Raw genomic sequence first — 14,367 nt, forward strand, 5'->3', positions numbered from 1 at the left:
CACGTTTTGCTATTTCCGGGTGACGTTGCCCGCCACCTTCCTAAATAATTCGTGACTGTTCAATACTTAATTTTTCCAGTTAGGTAGAGCTAACGTTACTGTATTCATGGAGAGAAAATTCCCCTGAATATTTTTTTAAAGAGACTCATTTAGCGCAATTATGTAGAAATATTAATCTTGAGACTCGCCCTAAGACAACGAAATATGTGGAGAGTACAAGGGTTTGTTGGAAGAGGTAAACTTAATATCATTAACAATTTTCTCCATTAACTTTAGCTAGTCAGCCTTGTTTATGCACTCGGGTCGAAGTTTGCTAGATTCGTCTATAGAAGTGTAACAATGTTTTATCTAGATTTGCAAATCAATTAGCTATCCAGCTAGCTAATATTTGATTTGGCATGAGAGTAACGTTACAGTGTTATGCGCACGAACTAAAATAATTGACATGCTTGCTAGCTCGTAAGTTCTCTAAAGTTCTAGAATGCACTAACTTATGCAGGACGTCTGTTTAAAACTGAGGCAGATCATGCTCAGTGTATGCGTAAACCAGCATTTGGGTACTACTTTCTGCTCCACAAATCGTTGTTATATATGGGTACTTAAATTGACACTGCCTTCACTTAGCCGATTAAACTCAACTCGAATCGTTGACTGGAAATCCGACGGAGAATTGCATTGAATTCTACGTCGGCCAGACATTTTACATAAGGAAAGTTATCTCACGACCTCTACAAGCCAGAATGTTGAATGAAATGATATGTTAACATAATTTACCGGTGCGGATGGTCCTTTACCGGTTGTCGGTGCGATTGGTCCTTTTGGCGGAAATAATACGAGACAATATACCCACAGGAAAGTACACTGAACAAAATGATGAACGTAACAGGAAAAATTCCAAAGATTTTAGTTATAGTTAATATAAGGACATCAGTCAATTGAAATAAATTAATCTAATCTATTCATTTCACATGACTGGGAATAAAGACACTTTTGTATATATTGTTTATGTAGATTTGGCTAGTTCAGCCACAGACGTTGCTGACAGGTGTATAAAATTGAGCTCACAACCATGCAATCTCCATAGACAAACATTGGCAGTAGAAGGGCCTTACTGAAGAGTTCAGTGACTTCCAATGTTGTACTGTCATAGGATGCCACCTTTCCAGCTAGTCAGTTTGTCAAATTTCTGCCCTGCTAGAGCTGCCCTGGTCAACTGTAAGTGCCATTGTTGTGAAGTGGAAACATCTAGGAGCAACAACGGCTCAGCAGTGAAGTGGTAGGCCTCACAAGCTCACAGAACGGGACCGCTGAAGCATGTACAAATTGTCTGTCCTTGGTTGCGACTAGAGGTCGACCGTTTATGATTTTTCATCGCTGATACCGATAATTGGAGGTCCAAAAAAAGCCGATATCCATTAATCAGACAAATTATTATATATCTTTTTAAAAATATTTTGTAATAATGGCAATTACAACAACACTGAATGAACAATGAACACTTTTATTTTAACTTAATATAATACATAAATCAAATCTATTAGGTCTCGAATAAATAATTAAACATGCTCAATTTGGTTTAAATAATGCAAAAACACAGTGTTGGAGAAGAAAATAAAAGTGCAATATGTGCCATGTAAAAAAGTTAACGTTTAAGTTCCTTGCTCAAAACATGAGAATAAAAGCTGGTGGTTCAATATTCCCAGTTAAGAAGTTGAACTTGTAGTTATTATAGGAATATTTTTCTCTATACCATTTGTCTTTAATATACCTGGATGTTCTAATAGGCACTTTAGTATTGCCAGCCTAATCTCAGGAGTTGATAGGCTTTGAAGTCATAAACAGCGCTGTGAAGCAAGCATTGCTAAGAGCTGCTGGGACAACGCAGTCAAGTTTGATTGAATGATTACGATCCTGCTGCTTCCTACCACCACTCAGGCAGACTGCTCTATCAAATCATAGACTTAATTATAATATAATAAATACAGAAATACCAGCCTTTGGTCATTAATATGGTCAAATCCGGAAACTATCATTTCAAAAACCAAACGTTTATTCTTTCAGTGAAATACGGAACCGTCCCCTATTTTATAGAATGGGCAGCAACCCTAAGTCTAAATATTGCTGTTACATTGCACAACCTTCAATGTTATGTCATAATTATGTAAAATTCTGGCAAATTAGTTCACAACGAGCCAGGTGGCCCGAACTGTTGCATATACCCTGACTCTGTGTGCAATGAACGCAAGAGAAGTGACACAATTTCCATAGTTAATATTGCCTGCTAACATGCATTTCTTTTAACTAAATATGCAGGTTTAAAAAAATGTGTATTGATTTTAAGAAAGGCATTGATGTTTATGGTTAGGTACATTCGTGCAACGATTGTGCTTTTTTTCCGCGAATGTGCTTTTGTTAAATCATCCCCTGTTTGGCAAAGTAGGCTGTGATTCTATGATAAATTAACAGGCACCGCGTTGATTATATGCAACGCAGGACAAGCTAGTTAACCTAGTAATATCATCAACCGTGTGTAGTTAACTTCAACCTTCACATAATCACTAGTTTTTTTTACAAGATAAGTTTAATGCTAGCTAGTGCTTACCTTGGCTCCTTGATGCACTTGCGTAACAGGTAGTCGGCCTGCCACACAGTTTCTTCGTGGAATGCAATGTAATCCGCCATAATCGGCATCCAAAAATGCTTGAAATCGGCCCTAATTAATTGGCCATGCCGATTAAATCGGTCGACCTCTAGTTGCAACACTCGCTACCGAGTTCCAAACTGCTTCTGGAAGCAACGTCAGCACAATAACTGTTCGTTGGGAGCTTCATGAAATGGGTTTCCATGGCAGAGAGACGCACACAAGCCTAAGATTACCATGTGCAATGCCAAGCGTTGGCTGGTGTTGTGTAAAGCTCTCCGCCATTGGACTCTGGAGCAGTGGAAATGTGTTCTCTGGAGTGATGAATCACGCTTCACTATCTGGCATTCCGATTGACGAATCTGGGTTTGGCGGATGCCAGGGGAACGCTACCTGCCCTAATTCATAATGTCAAATACATAGTTTGGAGGAGGAATAATGATCAGGGGCTGCTACAGCATACAGTGACATACCAGTCGATTCTGTGCTTCCAACTTTGTGGCAACAGTTTGGGGAAGGCCCTTTACTGTTTCAACATGACAATGCCCCTGTGCACAATGTGGAGTCTATACAGAAATGGTTTGTTGAGATCGGTGTGAAAGAACTTGACTGGCTTGCACAGATCCCTGACCTCAATATGGACCAACTCCATATTAATGCCCATGATTTTGGAATGAGACGTTCGACGAGCAGGTATTCACATACTTTTGATCATGTAGTGTACCTTAAAAAAAGGTAGGGGCGTGGATCAGAAAACCAGTCAGTATCTGGTGTGACCGCCATTTGCCTCATGCAGTGCGACACATCTCCTTCGCATAGAGTTGATCAGGCTGTTGATCGTGGAATGTTGTCTCGCTATTCAATGGCTTCACGAAGTTGCTGGATATTGGCGGGAACTGGAACACACTGTCGTACACATCGACCCAGAGCATCCCAAACATGCTCAATGGGTGACAGGTCAGGTGAGTTTGCATGCCATGAAAGAACTGGGACAGTTTCCACTTCTAGGAATTGTGTACAGATCCTTGCAACATAGGGCCCTGCATTATCATGCTGGAGCATGGATGTGATGGCGGCGGATGAACGACACGACAATGCGCCTCAGGATCTCGTCACCGTATCTCTGTGCATTCAAATTGCCATTGATCCAATGCAATTGTGTTGTCTGTAGCTTATCCTGGCCCATACCGTACCCCCACCGCCACTATGGGGCACTTTGCTCACAACATTGACATCAGCAAACCACTCACTCACGGGAGTCCATCTGCCCGGTACAGTTGAAACCGGGATTCATCTGTGAGGAGCACACTTCTCCAGCGTGCCAGTGGCCATCGAATGGGAGCATTTGCCCACTGAAGTCTGTTACGACAGAGAACTGCAGTCAGGTCAAGACCTGGTGAAGAGGATGTAAACAAATGTGTGCGCAAAATTTGCAAGAAGTAAGCTTTGGAAAAATGTTCACTACATGTTGCATTTTATGTTTTTGTTTAGTATATAATCACAAACTTTTCAAAGCACTGGTAGTGTATTCAGATTTCTATCACCTTAAGCAAGTGCACAAGATAAAAAATAGATTCACGAGATGCATGCATACTTGCAGAGCTCATGCAAATGTTTATGGTTATGTGCATGCTTCAGGTGATAGGAAACACGAATGCACTATCAGTACTTTGAAAAGTTGATGTAATTATACTTTCCTCGCCAACTGAACTCAACTCCACGATCGGAGTTGCCTGGAAACCTGAATTGCAGAAATGAGCGTTTGACTCTGAAAAGTTTCCTCTCACGACCTCTACAAGCCAGAATGTTGAATAAAATGATATTTTAACGTACTTCGCCGGTTGTCCACGTGGTTGGTCCTTTTGACGGAAGGATTACGAGACACTATGTCAAAAGGACCAACCACGAGTCAAACGCTCATTTCTGCAATTCAGGTTTCCAGGCAACTCCGATCGTGGAGTTGAGTTCAGTTGGCGAGCCTACACCGTGCCAACCGTGATCAGCCAGCCTGTTTGGGTTTCAGCTGGTTGGGGGTCTGTTTACAAAACATTGACTAACCAACCGCTGCTGTAACCTGTTTAGTGACACCTTGTGTTTTGTGGTTTGTTTGAACATCCTGATGACGATAAAGACCTGTGTTGCACAGAATACACAACTACTTAAGAGTGCCTCTTATTGAAATGCATATGAAATATTAAAAAAGTCTAATGCTTGTGCTCTGCATGTGACTTTAACCCACTATTAAATGTGCAGCGGAAGTGCAGATGGTATCAGCAGTATCTTCCAGGCTAACTCAATTACAGCCCATCTTGTCCTGTCCCCCGCTCCCAGTTTTTAGCCGGTGCCATGGCAACACCCCCCTGCGCCTGTCTCAGAATCATCACGTGGAGGATGAGGTCATCCACTCCTCCACCTTCCTCTCCACCAGCCGGCACTCCCCCGACAGCAGGTACCTCATCCCTTCATTTTCCCTCCCTCCTCGCTATCCTTGCAGCTGGTTGCATCATCCTGTGGGCCCTGGCCTGTCTCTGCTGTGCATATGTAGACTGCTGTTGGGGGGAAATGGGGACAAACACCCTCTCTCGTGACTCTGTTGAGGCTCCTGCCGGGATGACTTAATACAACTCTACAAGTCTATAAAAATGTCACTCATATCACCCACTTTTATTTTCTCTCTTACTCTTTCCACTTTTACCTTTCTCTTTCCATCTCTCTCAGCTCTCAGAAAGGGGAGGATGGAGACAAGTGGTGGAAGAAGAGGACCTCTCAGTTTTGCTACGATGGGCTCCCGCGCTACACTGCTCTGGATGCTGTGGGCTGGGTATGACCTGGCCACGAAACCAACACGCAGTCACAAACACATTACCCAGCATTCCCAGTGAACCGTCACTCTTCCACCTCAAATGTAGACTACAGACACGTTTTCCCAAATTTGCAAACATGTATTTCCCATGGCGATGGTGAAGTTGACGTATGACCTTTCTCTAGGGGGCAGCTGCCGTTCTGTTGATGCAGATCTGTAGGAGGGTCCACTCTCAAGTCTCCTCTGGGGCCGAACCCAATCCAAACACAGGATGCCTGGTCATACAGGACACCCTGCAGAAGTTTGACTACCGCGTCCTACTGGAGATGCGTGAGTTATGTCACAACCACTAGAATCCCAAGCAATTCATCCAGTGAATGACGATCGTGTGTGTGTGCGTGCGTGCGCTAGCATTCTAAAAGTACATGAATGCAGAATGAGTCTGATCTCCTTCCTTTTGTGTACGTCCAGTGTCTCGCTGTGATGTGCTGCCCAGAGGGAGGAGTGTGAGCTGTCTGCCACAGAGACAGCAGGCCCAGCAACGCAGCACCAGCGGCAGCAGTAACGGCTACAGCAGCTCTGACCAGCTCCATGGAGATGCGATCGCTGACGGCTTCCTCGCTGACTGTCACCACTCCTCTGGAAGAGGTCAGTCTCACATTCTACCTTCAAGAGGTTCAAATCGCTCTGAACCAAAATGTGACTTTATTTGACGCTTTTAACCCGACCTCTCCGAACACACTGTGTTGTGCTGTTGTTGTGGGGTTTAAGTGCCTTTCTCAATGGCATCTAGGATTTAATACCAGCAGCCCTTGGTTGCCAGCTCACTTCCCAATAGATTTTTCCTGTCGGACCTGGGATTCGAACTGGCAACCCTCCGGTTGCTGGCTCTCCTCTCTGGGCTACCTGCCACCCTTTACATTCTAACAGTGAATGGTCAGGGTAACTATATTTCTCTTATATGAAATTGTACTCATATAGTTATATTATAGTTGTAGTTATTCTTTACATATTCATGCCTACCGAATTACTTGATTTACAAACACCGGCCTAAACGCATGCACACATTTTATTCTTGAATCTTCCCATGTTACAGAGGAGACGTCCTCCCATCCTGAAGACAAACGCAGAGCCAGAAAGCAAGAAGCGCCTCCGCAGCAGAATGAGCAGGTATGTTTTTAGGCTGATCCTCTGTTTTAACTCCTGTCTGATTGTGAAGCGGCCTTCTGTTCATGACCTCTGACCCTGTGATCTTTAGGATGCTCTAGCAGGGGCTGCCCAGAACCTCCAGCAGGTGGCCGACTCCAGCGTTCCTGTAGTCCTCAACATCATCGGTCTGGAGAGTGCTAAGACTGGGGACTATGATGCAGCCTTCTCCTGTTTCCTGGCCTCAGCCAGACGGGGTTACTGCAAGGCTCAGTTCAACACTGGAGTCTGCTACGAGAAAGGCAGGGGGGTAGGCAAAGACGGGGAGAAGGTAAGAAACACTTGCACAGTCCAAATCTGGACTTTTAACATTGGTGATATTCGTAATTCCCTGTCCCATTTCTCTCATGACTCCCCTCATGGTGTTCACTCTCCAGGCTCTTCACTTCTACAGCCAGGCAGCGTCTGGGGGTCACAGTCAGGCTCAGTACCGCTGTGCCAAACTCCTCCTCAGCAGCAGAGGGCAGGAGAGCACACAGAAGAACCTAGACTCAGCCATCAGCCTGCTGCAACAGGCTGCTTCAGCTGGACTGAAAGAGGTGAGTGAGAAGGAAGTGTCTGTTATGATTGTGTGACTTGGCCAAAAAGACGACATTGAAAGTCAATGATTTTAAATCGTCTTGTTCTGTCTTCCTGTTTTTCTCGTTCCCCTCTCTCAGGCCCAAGTGTATCTGGGTTCCCTGTTCTCACAGGAGCCAGTCAGAGACGGCCGTAAGTCAGTGCACTACCTGAAGATGGCAGCAGAGAGCGGAGTGAGTGACATCCCCTACACATAAACTCAACAACTGTCATTCACTCATCCATCATAACCTGTTCTCAGTTCAGTGTAGTGTGAATCAGATGTGTGTTCCTCTATCGGTATGTGTAGGACAGCGAGGCGCTGCTGTTCCTGGGCCAGTGTTATGAGAGTGGGTTCGGGGTGCCTCAGTGTTTCAGAACAGCAGTAGGGTTCTATCAGCGGGCTGCCCAGGCAGGAAGCAGCCAGGCCAAGACCTTACTGACGCCCCCGTGTGGAGTGGAGGGTAAGGATACACACACTCTCACTCAATTCAGATTTGCACTTAGCTTTTTTGCCCTAAAACCTCTTATTTACACATCTGAATGAAATAGATTCTTCTGATATGATCTCCCCTTTCTCTCCCTCTAGAAGATGCCGTCCTGCGCTCTATCCGCTCTTGTCCGTGCTTCTCCATATCGGACCGTCTGCTGGAACCACTCTCCACCCTCCCCTCCCCTGACCTACCCTCCAGTGTCCCCACCCTTCCCCTCCCACACTCCTGGAGCACAGGGAGTATGGGTCCCCCTCCGACCTCCCTCCCCCTCCACCCCCCCAGCTTTGAGGGGAACGCCGTGAGGTGGACTCTAGGAGTGGGATAGTTAGCGCACACAGTCATGACTTCCGAATGTCGTTGTGATTGGATAAGGATGAAAAGGGAAAGCATGGTCACATGTTTAACCACTCGGTTGTGTCTCACTGAGGTTACTGTCTCACTGTCAGCACTTAGAACTGGATGTGTAAGTCAATGTTTTGAGGAACGTGTGTGTAAGTATGGGAGACTGCAATACATGTCTGAAAGACATGCATGTCAGATATGAGGTATGGCTTTACCTGTTGACTTTTCCTCAATACCTTTTTATCAGTGTTTTTCCAATGTAATGCTCTCATGGCACAAGCTTGGCCAGTTGTGGTACAATAAACTGCCCTGTGGGTAGAAAGATGATATTGAGATATACTTTGTGGCCAGTTTCTTAGGTACGACCTATCTACTATCGGGTCGGACCCCCTTTTGCCTCCAGAACAGCCTGAATTCTTTGGGGCATGGAAACGTTGCTCAATTGGTATCACGGGATCTAATATTTTCCAGGAAAACATTACACCACCGCCACCAGTCTGTACCATTGAGACCAGGCAGGGTGGGGCCATGGACTCACACTGTTTACGCCAAATCCTGACTCTGCCATCAGCATGACGCAACAGGAACTGGGATTTGTCGGAACAGGCAAAGGTTTTCAGTTGCAGCAGTGTTGGTGATCCATTGGAGCTTCTTCTTGTTTTTAGCTGATAGGAGTGTTCGCTTGCACGCCTGTTTGCTTGCACGATTCTGGCCATTGTCCATCGACCTCTCATCAACGAGCTGTTTTCGCCCACAGGACTGCTGCTGACTGGATGTTTGTTTGTCGCACCCTTCTCGGTAAACCCGTGAAAATCCCAGGAGGCCGGCCATTCCAGAGATACTGGAACCACCGTGCTTGGCACCGACGATCACACCACGCTCATTGTCGCTTCGGTCACTCGTTTTGTCCATTCTAACGTCAATCGAACAGTAACAATGCATCAATGCCTGTCTGCTTTATATAGCAGGCCACGGCCACGTGACTCACTGTCTGTAGGATCGAACCATTTTTGTGAAATGGAGTGGTGTACCTAATAAACTGGCCACTTAGTGTAATGTGTGCCTTAGCCTGCTATGCCTCTAAGTACAGTGTCTCTGGTGTGTACTTGACCCTGTTTAAAATGGCATAGAGTTAGGCTAAAAGAATGTGAATGAAAAGTGATTTTATTTTTGTCCTTTTTCAAAGTTTATCATAAACTACCAACAATGTTGCCATTTATTATCAGGGGTTAACTATCCAACTCTGTCCAGTAATTGAAAACATAAAGATACTCTCTAACGGGGCCTGGGCTTTAACTTGAGGCTTGTGTATTATGTGCATGTATGTATTTTCATTCATAAGTCAGTGTATGTTGTATTTTCTCATGCTTTAGGAACACTACTGTTGCTGAACGCACAAGGTGTCTAACACCAATAAAAATATAACGCCATTTTATACAACCCAGCCTGTGTGTCAGTGAGATGTGCAGAAAATGTCATTAAGTATCTGGGAAACTGCATTGTTGTCAAAGCCTATAGTAAGCTCTATCGCAGACAACCCTGAGGCTACGGCTTAAGACAGGAACAAGTACAAGAAGTCCCGCTACGACCTCCGCAGAGTCATCAGATACGCAAAAGGACAATTTAGGAATAAGGTGGAATCATACAACACAGGCTTCAACGCCCGCCACATTGTGGCGAGGGGCTACAGGCCATTACGGATTACAAAGGAAGACCCCGCCATGATCTGCCCAATGATGTCTCTCTTCCAGACGAACTCTTTATGCACGCCTTGACAATAACAACATGCCATGTGTGAGGTTCCCCACCGACCCCGAGGACTGGCTGATCTCGCTCTCCGAGGCTGACGTAAGGTCTTTAATCAGGGGGCCAGACGGTATTACAGGGCGCATTCTCGGAGCATGCGCAGATCAGCTGGCAGGCATGTCCACGGTAATTGTCAATGTCTCCTTGTCCCAGTCTGTAAACCCCATTGTCTCAAGATGACCACCATCGTTCCTGTTCCCATTAACTCTCAAGGCTTCATGCCGCAATGACTACTGCCTTGTAGCATTCTTCTGTTATCGTGAAGTGCTTTGAATGGATGGTTATGCCACATATCAACTCCATCATCCCAGACACCGTAGACCCACTCTAATTTGCATACCGCCCCAACAGATCCATAGATGACGCGATCTCAATTGCACTCCACACTGCCTTCACCAACCTAGGTAAGGGGAATACCAATGTGAGAATACTGTTCATTGACTACAGCCCTGCGTTCAACACCATTGTCCCCTCCAAGCTCATCACCAAGCTTAGGACTCTGGGACTGAACACCTCAAACTGGATCCTGGTCTTCCTGACAGGCTGACTCCAGGTGGTTCTGGTAGGCAACATCACCTCCGCCACGCTGATCCTCAACACGGGGGCCCCACAGGACTGTGTGCTTGATATCCTGTACTCCATGTTCACCCACGACTACGTAGCCATGCACACCCAACAACATCAAGTTTACCGACGACACAACGGTGGTAGGCCTGATTACCGGTGAAGATGAGCCGGCCTACAAGGAGGAGGTCAATGACCTGGAAGTGTGGTCCCGGGACAACAATCTCTCCCTCAACGTCATTAAGGTCAAAGAGCTGATCGTGGATTACAGGAAACGGGGATGAGCACGCCCCCATCCACATCGCAGGGCTGCAGTGGAGCTGGTCAAAATGTTCAGGTTCCTCGGTGTCCAAATCACTAAAGACTAAAAATGGTCCACTCACACACGCACAGGTGGGAAGAATACAGGTGAAAGCTATGATCCCTTATTGATGGCACCTGTTAAATCCACTTCAATCAGTGTAGATGAAGGGGAGGAGACAGGTTAATCCATTGTGACATGGATTTTGTATGTGTGCCATTCAGAGGATGAATGGACAAGACCAGATTTAAGTGACTTTGAAAAGTAGCTGATTTGTGTGTCAAGGGTTGCTGGGTTTTTCCACACTCAACAGTTTCCTGTGTGTATCAGGAATGGTCCACCACCCAAAGGACATCCAGCCAATGGCAGGCCAGTGGTTGAAAACGGGTCATTAATGAAAGAAGACAAAAGGAGACTGACACATTGTGCAGAGCTACAGACGGGCTTGAGTTCGCACAACTTGAGTTTGTCAACCCAAGACCCATAAAAGAATACACGACTTGTCGTACCTCGACACGAACGAGGTACGGCAGCCGACAAGAAACCGCGGTTGCAGTGGGCTACAGAACGAAAACACTGGACATTGAAGAACTGGAAAAACATTGCCTGGTCTGATGAATCCCGGTTCCTGCTGTTTCACGCTGATGGGAAGACTAGGTATGGGGAAAACCACGAGTACATGCATCCATCATGCCGCGTGTCAACATTGCAGGCTGGTGGGGGTGTAATAGCGTGGGGTGTGTTTTCATGGCACACGTTGAGCCCCTTAATAAAAGTGGAGAAACGTTTGAATGCCACAGGATATCTGAACATCATTGCCAATCAGATGCATCCCTTCATGGCAGCAGTGTATCCATTTTTGAATGTATTTTTTCAGCAGGATAATGCCCCATGCCACAAGGCTAGGATTGCCCAGGAATGGTTCTCACGAACATGACCGTGAATTCAGCTTCCTGCAGTGGCCTGCCCAGTCATCAGATCTCAATCCAGTTGAGCATCTGTGGGATGAGACGGAACGAGCTATTCGGAGTAGAGATCCACTACCAGCCAACTTGATACAACTGTGGGAAGCATTGGCGTCAACATGGGCCAGCATCACTGTGGAGCGCTTTCGACAACTTGTGGAGTCCATGCCCTGACGAACTGAGGCTGTTCTGAGGGCAAAAGGGCGTGCAACTCAATATTAGAAGGGTGTTCCTAATGTTTTGTGCACGCCGTGTGTATCAGGCGTTGTGAAAGGAAGGCCCAGAAAATTGCTCAAGACTCCAGTCACCCAAGCCAAGACTTCTCTTTGCTTCCGCACGGCAAGAGGTACCGGTGCATCAGGTCTGACACTAACAGGCTCCTGAACAGCTTCCAATCCCGAGCATTAAGACTGCTAAATATCTAACAGAATGGCCACACAGATTTTTTTTTTTTTTACATTTATTTAACTAGGCAAGCCAGTTAAGAACAAATTCTTATTTACAATGACGGCCTACTGGGGAACAGTGGGTTAACTGCCTTGTTCAGGGGCAGAACAACAGATTTTTACCTTGTCAGCTCTGGGATTCAATCTAGCAATGCACACTCACAGCACTCTATACACTCACGCACTCTGACACACCAACACACACATGACATGTTTTTGTGGAAATTCTTACACAGGGACACTCCAAGTCAATCTTAATATTAATCATTGTTTCTTCGTCAGGGCGCTGGAGATGTTCCATCCAGCTCAATGCACCATAGTAGACATGTCAATCAGGAGCTCTGCTTGGGCAGACCCAGCAGTTGTCTTATCTACGGCTATACACAGTCAAGTTATGTTTGCATGATTTAGCATAACGAATGAATCATTACCGCTTTGTTTCATAACATGTGACAGACCAATACTGGTTCGTAACATGTGACAGACCAATACTGGTTCATAACATGTGACAGACCAATACTGGTTCATAACATGTGACAGACCAATACTGGTTCATAACATGTGACCGACCAATACTGGTTCATAACATGTGACCGACCAATACTGGTTCATAACATTTGACCGACCAATACTGGTTCATAACATGTGACAGACCAATACTGGTTCATAACATGTGACAGACCAATACTGGTTCATAACATGTGACAGACCAATACTGGTTCATAACATGTGACAGACCAATACTGGTTCATAACATGTGACCGACCAATACTGGTTCATAACATTTGACCGACCAATACTGGTTCATAACATGTGACAGACCAATACTGGTTCATAACATGTGGTTCATAACATGTGACAGACCAATACTGGTTCATAACATGTGACAGACCAATACTGGTTCATAACATGTGACAGACCAATACTGGTTCATAACATGTGACCGACCAATAATGGTTCATAACATGTGACAGACCAATACTGGTTCATAACATGTGACAGACCAATACTGGTTCATAACATGTGACAGACCAATACCAGACCAATACCTCACAAGGCTTCTTCTCTCTAAGCTGAGACCTTGAAACTGAGATATATTTCGTTCTCTAAACAAGGTTCTGGGCGTACTGCCAAATTGCAGCTAGTGATGAGTGAGGATTGTTCATTCAGCCAGTTGCATGAACATAGAAATTGGTTTATAGAACAGCACTTGAATAGAACACAGAAATGAGTTATCAGAAAAGCACAAACATTGAAATTCCCATTACACATGCACACACATTTATACTATAATATATAATACTATATATAATCAACTGTATTTATAAAGCCCTTTTTACAACAGCAGATGTTACAAAGTGCTTATACAGAAACCCAGTCTAAAACTCCAACCAGCAAGCAATGCGGATGTAGAAGCAGGGGTAGGGGAGTGTCTGTTGAGTTAAACAATAGCCTGTGGCACTGCAACAGTTGATGGGCCTGTAGTTTCTTATTCCAGGTTATACATTTCTTATTGGTAGCTGTTCACTCTTGAGGGGCTGGCTCTGGCTGAAATAGTGTACACAATCACTTCTCAATCAATGCCTTTTTCTATAGAAGCCAACGTTGTAGCCTACCATAGGCAAAGTCGGTGAACTGCGAGTTTTTATTACATTAGTTAAATAACACTATAAACAATATTCGTTTTGTGATGGTACTCTGGTTCTGCGTCTCTCTACCGAATAGCTCTGTGCACACAGCGTCCAGCGTCCAGCGCTCTGATTGGTCCTGGGAGCTCCAGAGCGACGCGACGCTTTGGGAAACAGTGGCGCAGAGAGAGACAAGCTGTAGCGTAGCCTAGGTACCAGCACCGGAGGAGACCGGATAGAAAGTGATGTGATCTGATACGGGTAGCTACGTGAGGACTCGCGCTTAAAAAGTGGGGATCACTTCTCTGTTCTATATCAGTGTCGTCGTTTAGGCGGTGGCATAGAAGCACGATTGTCAAACCCGGTGAGTGAATTAATTTACATAAAATGTTGTGGTTGTGGCTGCGTTGCGCGGTTCGCCTTTCAGCGCGGTGATGTGATGGGGAGAATCTTGGGTGGGAGAGAGACAACAGAAGATGTACTGCGTCTGTTATTGACACTGCCTTTGCAGCTTGTTTTCGGAATTGACAACAGATTGACGATCCTTCTTGCAATATAAGACGTTCCTGCTGGATTTAAATTGAAATCGGTGAGGCTGCAAGGATGATCGTAA

General features: G+C 45.4%; 2 protein-coding genes across 3 annotated transcripts in view; both read left to right on the forward strand.

Annotated features, from left to right (window-relative positions):
* The first annotated feature begins 29 nt into the window (after window positions 1-29).
* LOC115119732 (DAP3-binding cell death enhancer 1-like) lies at window positions 30-9,484 on the forward strand. Of its 2 annotated transcripts, none has more exons than XM_029648596.2 (11): window positions 30-235; window positions 4,973-5,090; window positions 5,360-5,462; window positions 5,630-5,774; window positions 5,916-6,092; window positions 6,541-6,614; window positions 6,703-6,921; window positions 7,028-7,189; window positions 7,310-7,402; window positions 7,519-7,672; window positions 7,798-9,484. In XM_029648596.2, the coding sequence occupies exons 1-11, from the start codon at window positions 205-207 to the stop codon at window positions 8,025-8,027; spliced, it is 1,506 nt and encodes a 501-aa protein (XP_029504456.2). In that variant the 5' UTR covers window positions 30-204; the 3' UTR covers window positions 8,028-9,484. The 2 variants fall into 2 exon arrangements, with proteins under 2 accessions (XP_029504456.2, XP_029504457.2); XM_029648597.2 differs by having other exon boundaries at window positions 7,801-9,484.
* Window positions 9,485-13,861: 4,377 nt separating this feature from the next.
* Window positions 13,862-14,367, forward strand: part of LOC115119733 (amyloid beta precursor protein binding family B member 2-like) — a 73,060-nt gene continuing 72,554 nt past the window's right edge. The window contains 1 exon segment of the mRNA XM_065019646.1: window positions 13,862-14,118. The gene's annotated coding sequence lies outside the window, so the exon portion shown is untranslated.

Source organism: Oncorhynchus nerka, linkage group LG6 (assembly GCF_034236695.1).
Source record: "Oncorhynchus nerka isolate Pitt River linkage group LG6, Oner_Uvic_2.0, whole genome shotgun sequence".
Taxonomy (NCBI): Eukaryota; Metazoa; Chordata; class Actinopteri; order Salmoniformes; family Salmonidae; genus Oncorhynchus; species Oncorhynchus nerka.

Excerpts from the sequence above, each read along its gene's own strand:
- LOC115119732 (XM_029648596.2), top strand. The coding sequence starts at position 205 with ATGTGGAGAGTACAAGGGTTTGTTGGAAGAG. Across the intron at positions 6,093-6,540 it reads TCACCACTCCTCTGGAAGAG|AGGAGACGTCCTCCCATCCT; the intron begins GTCAGTCTCACA and ends CCCATGTTACAG. Across the intron at positions 7,673-7,797 it reads GCCCCCGTGTGGAGTGGAGG|AAGATGCCGTCCTGCGCTCT; the intron begins GTAAGGATACAC and ends CTCTCCCTCTAG.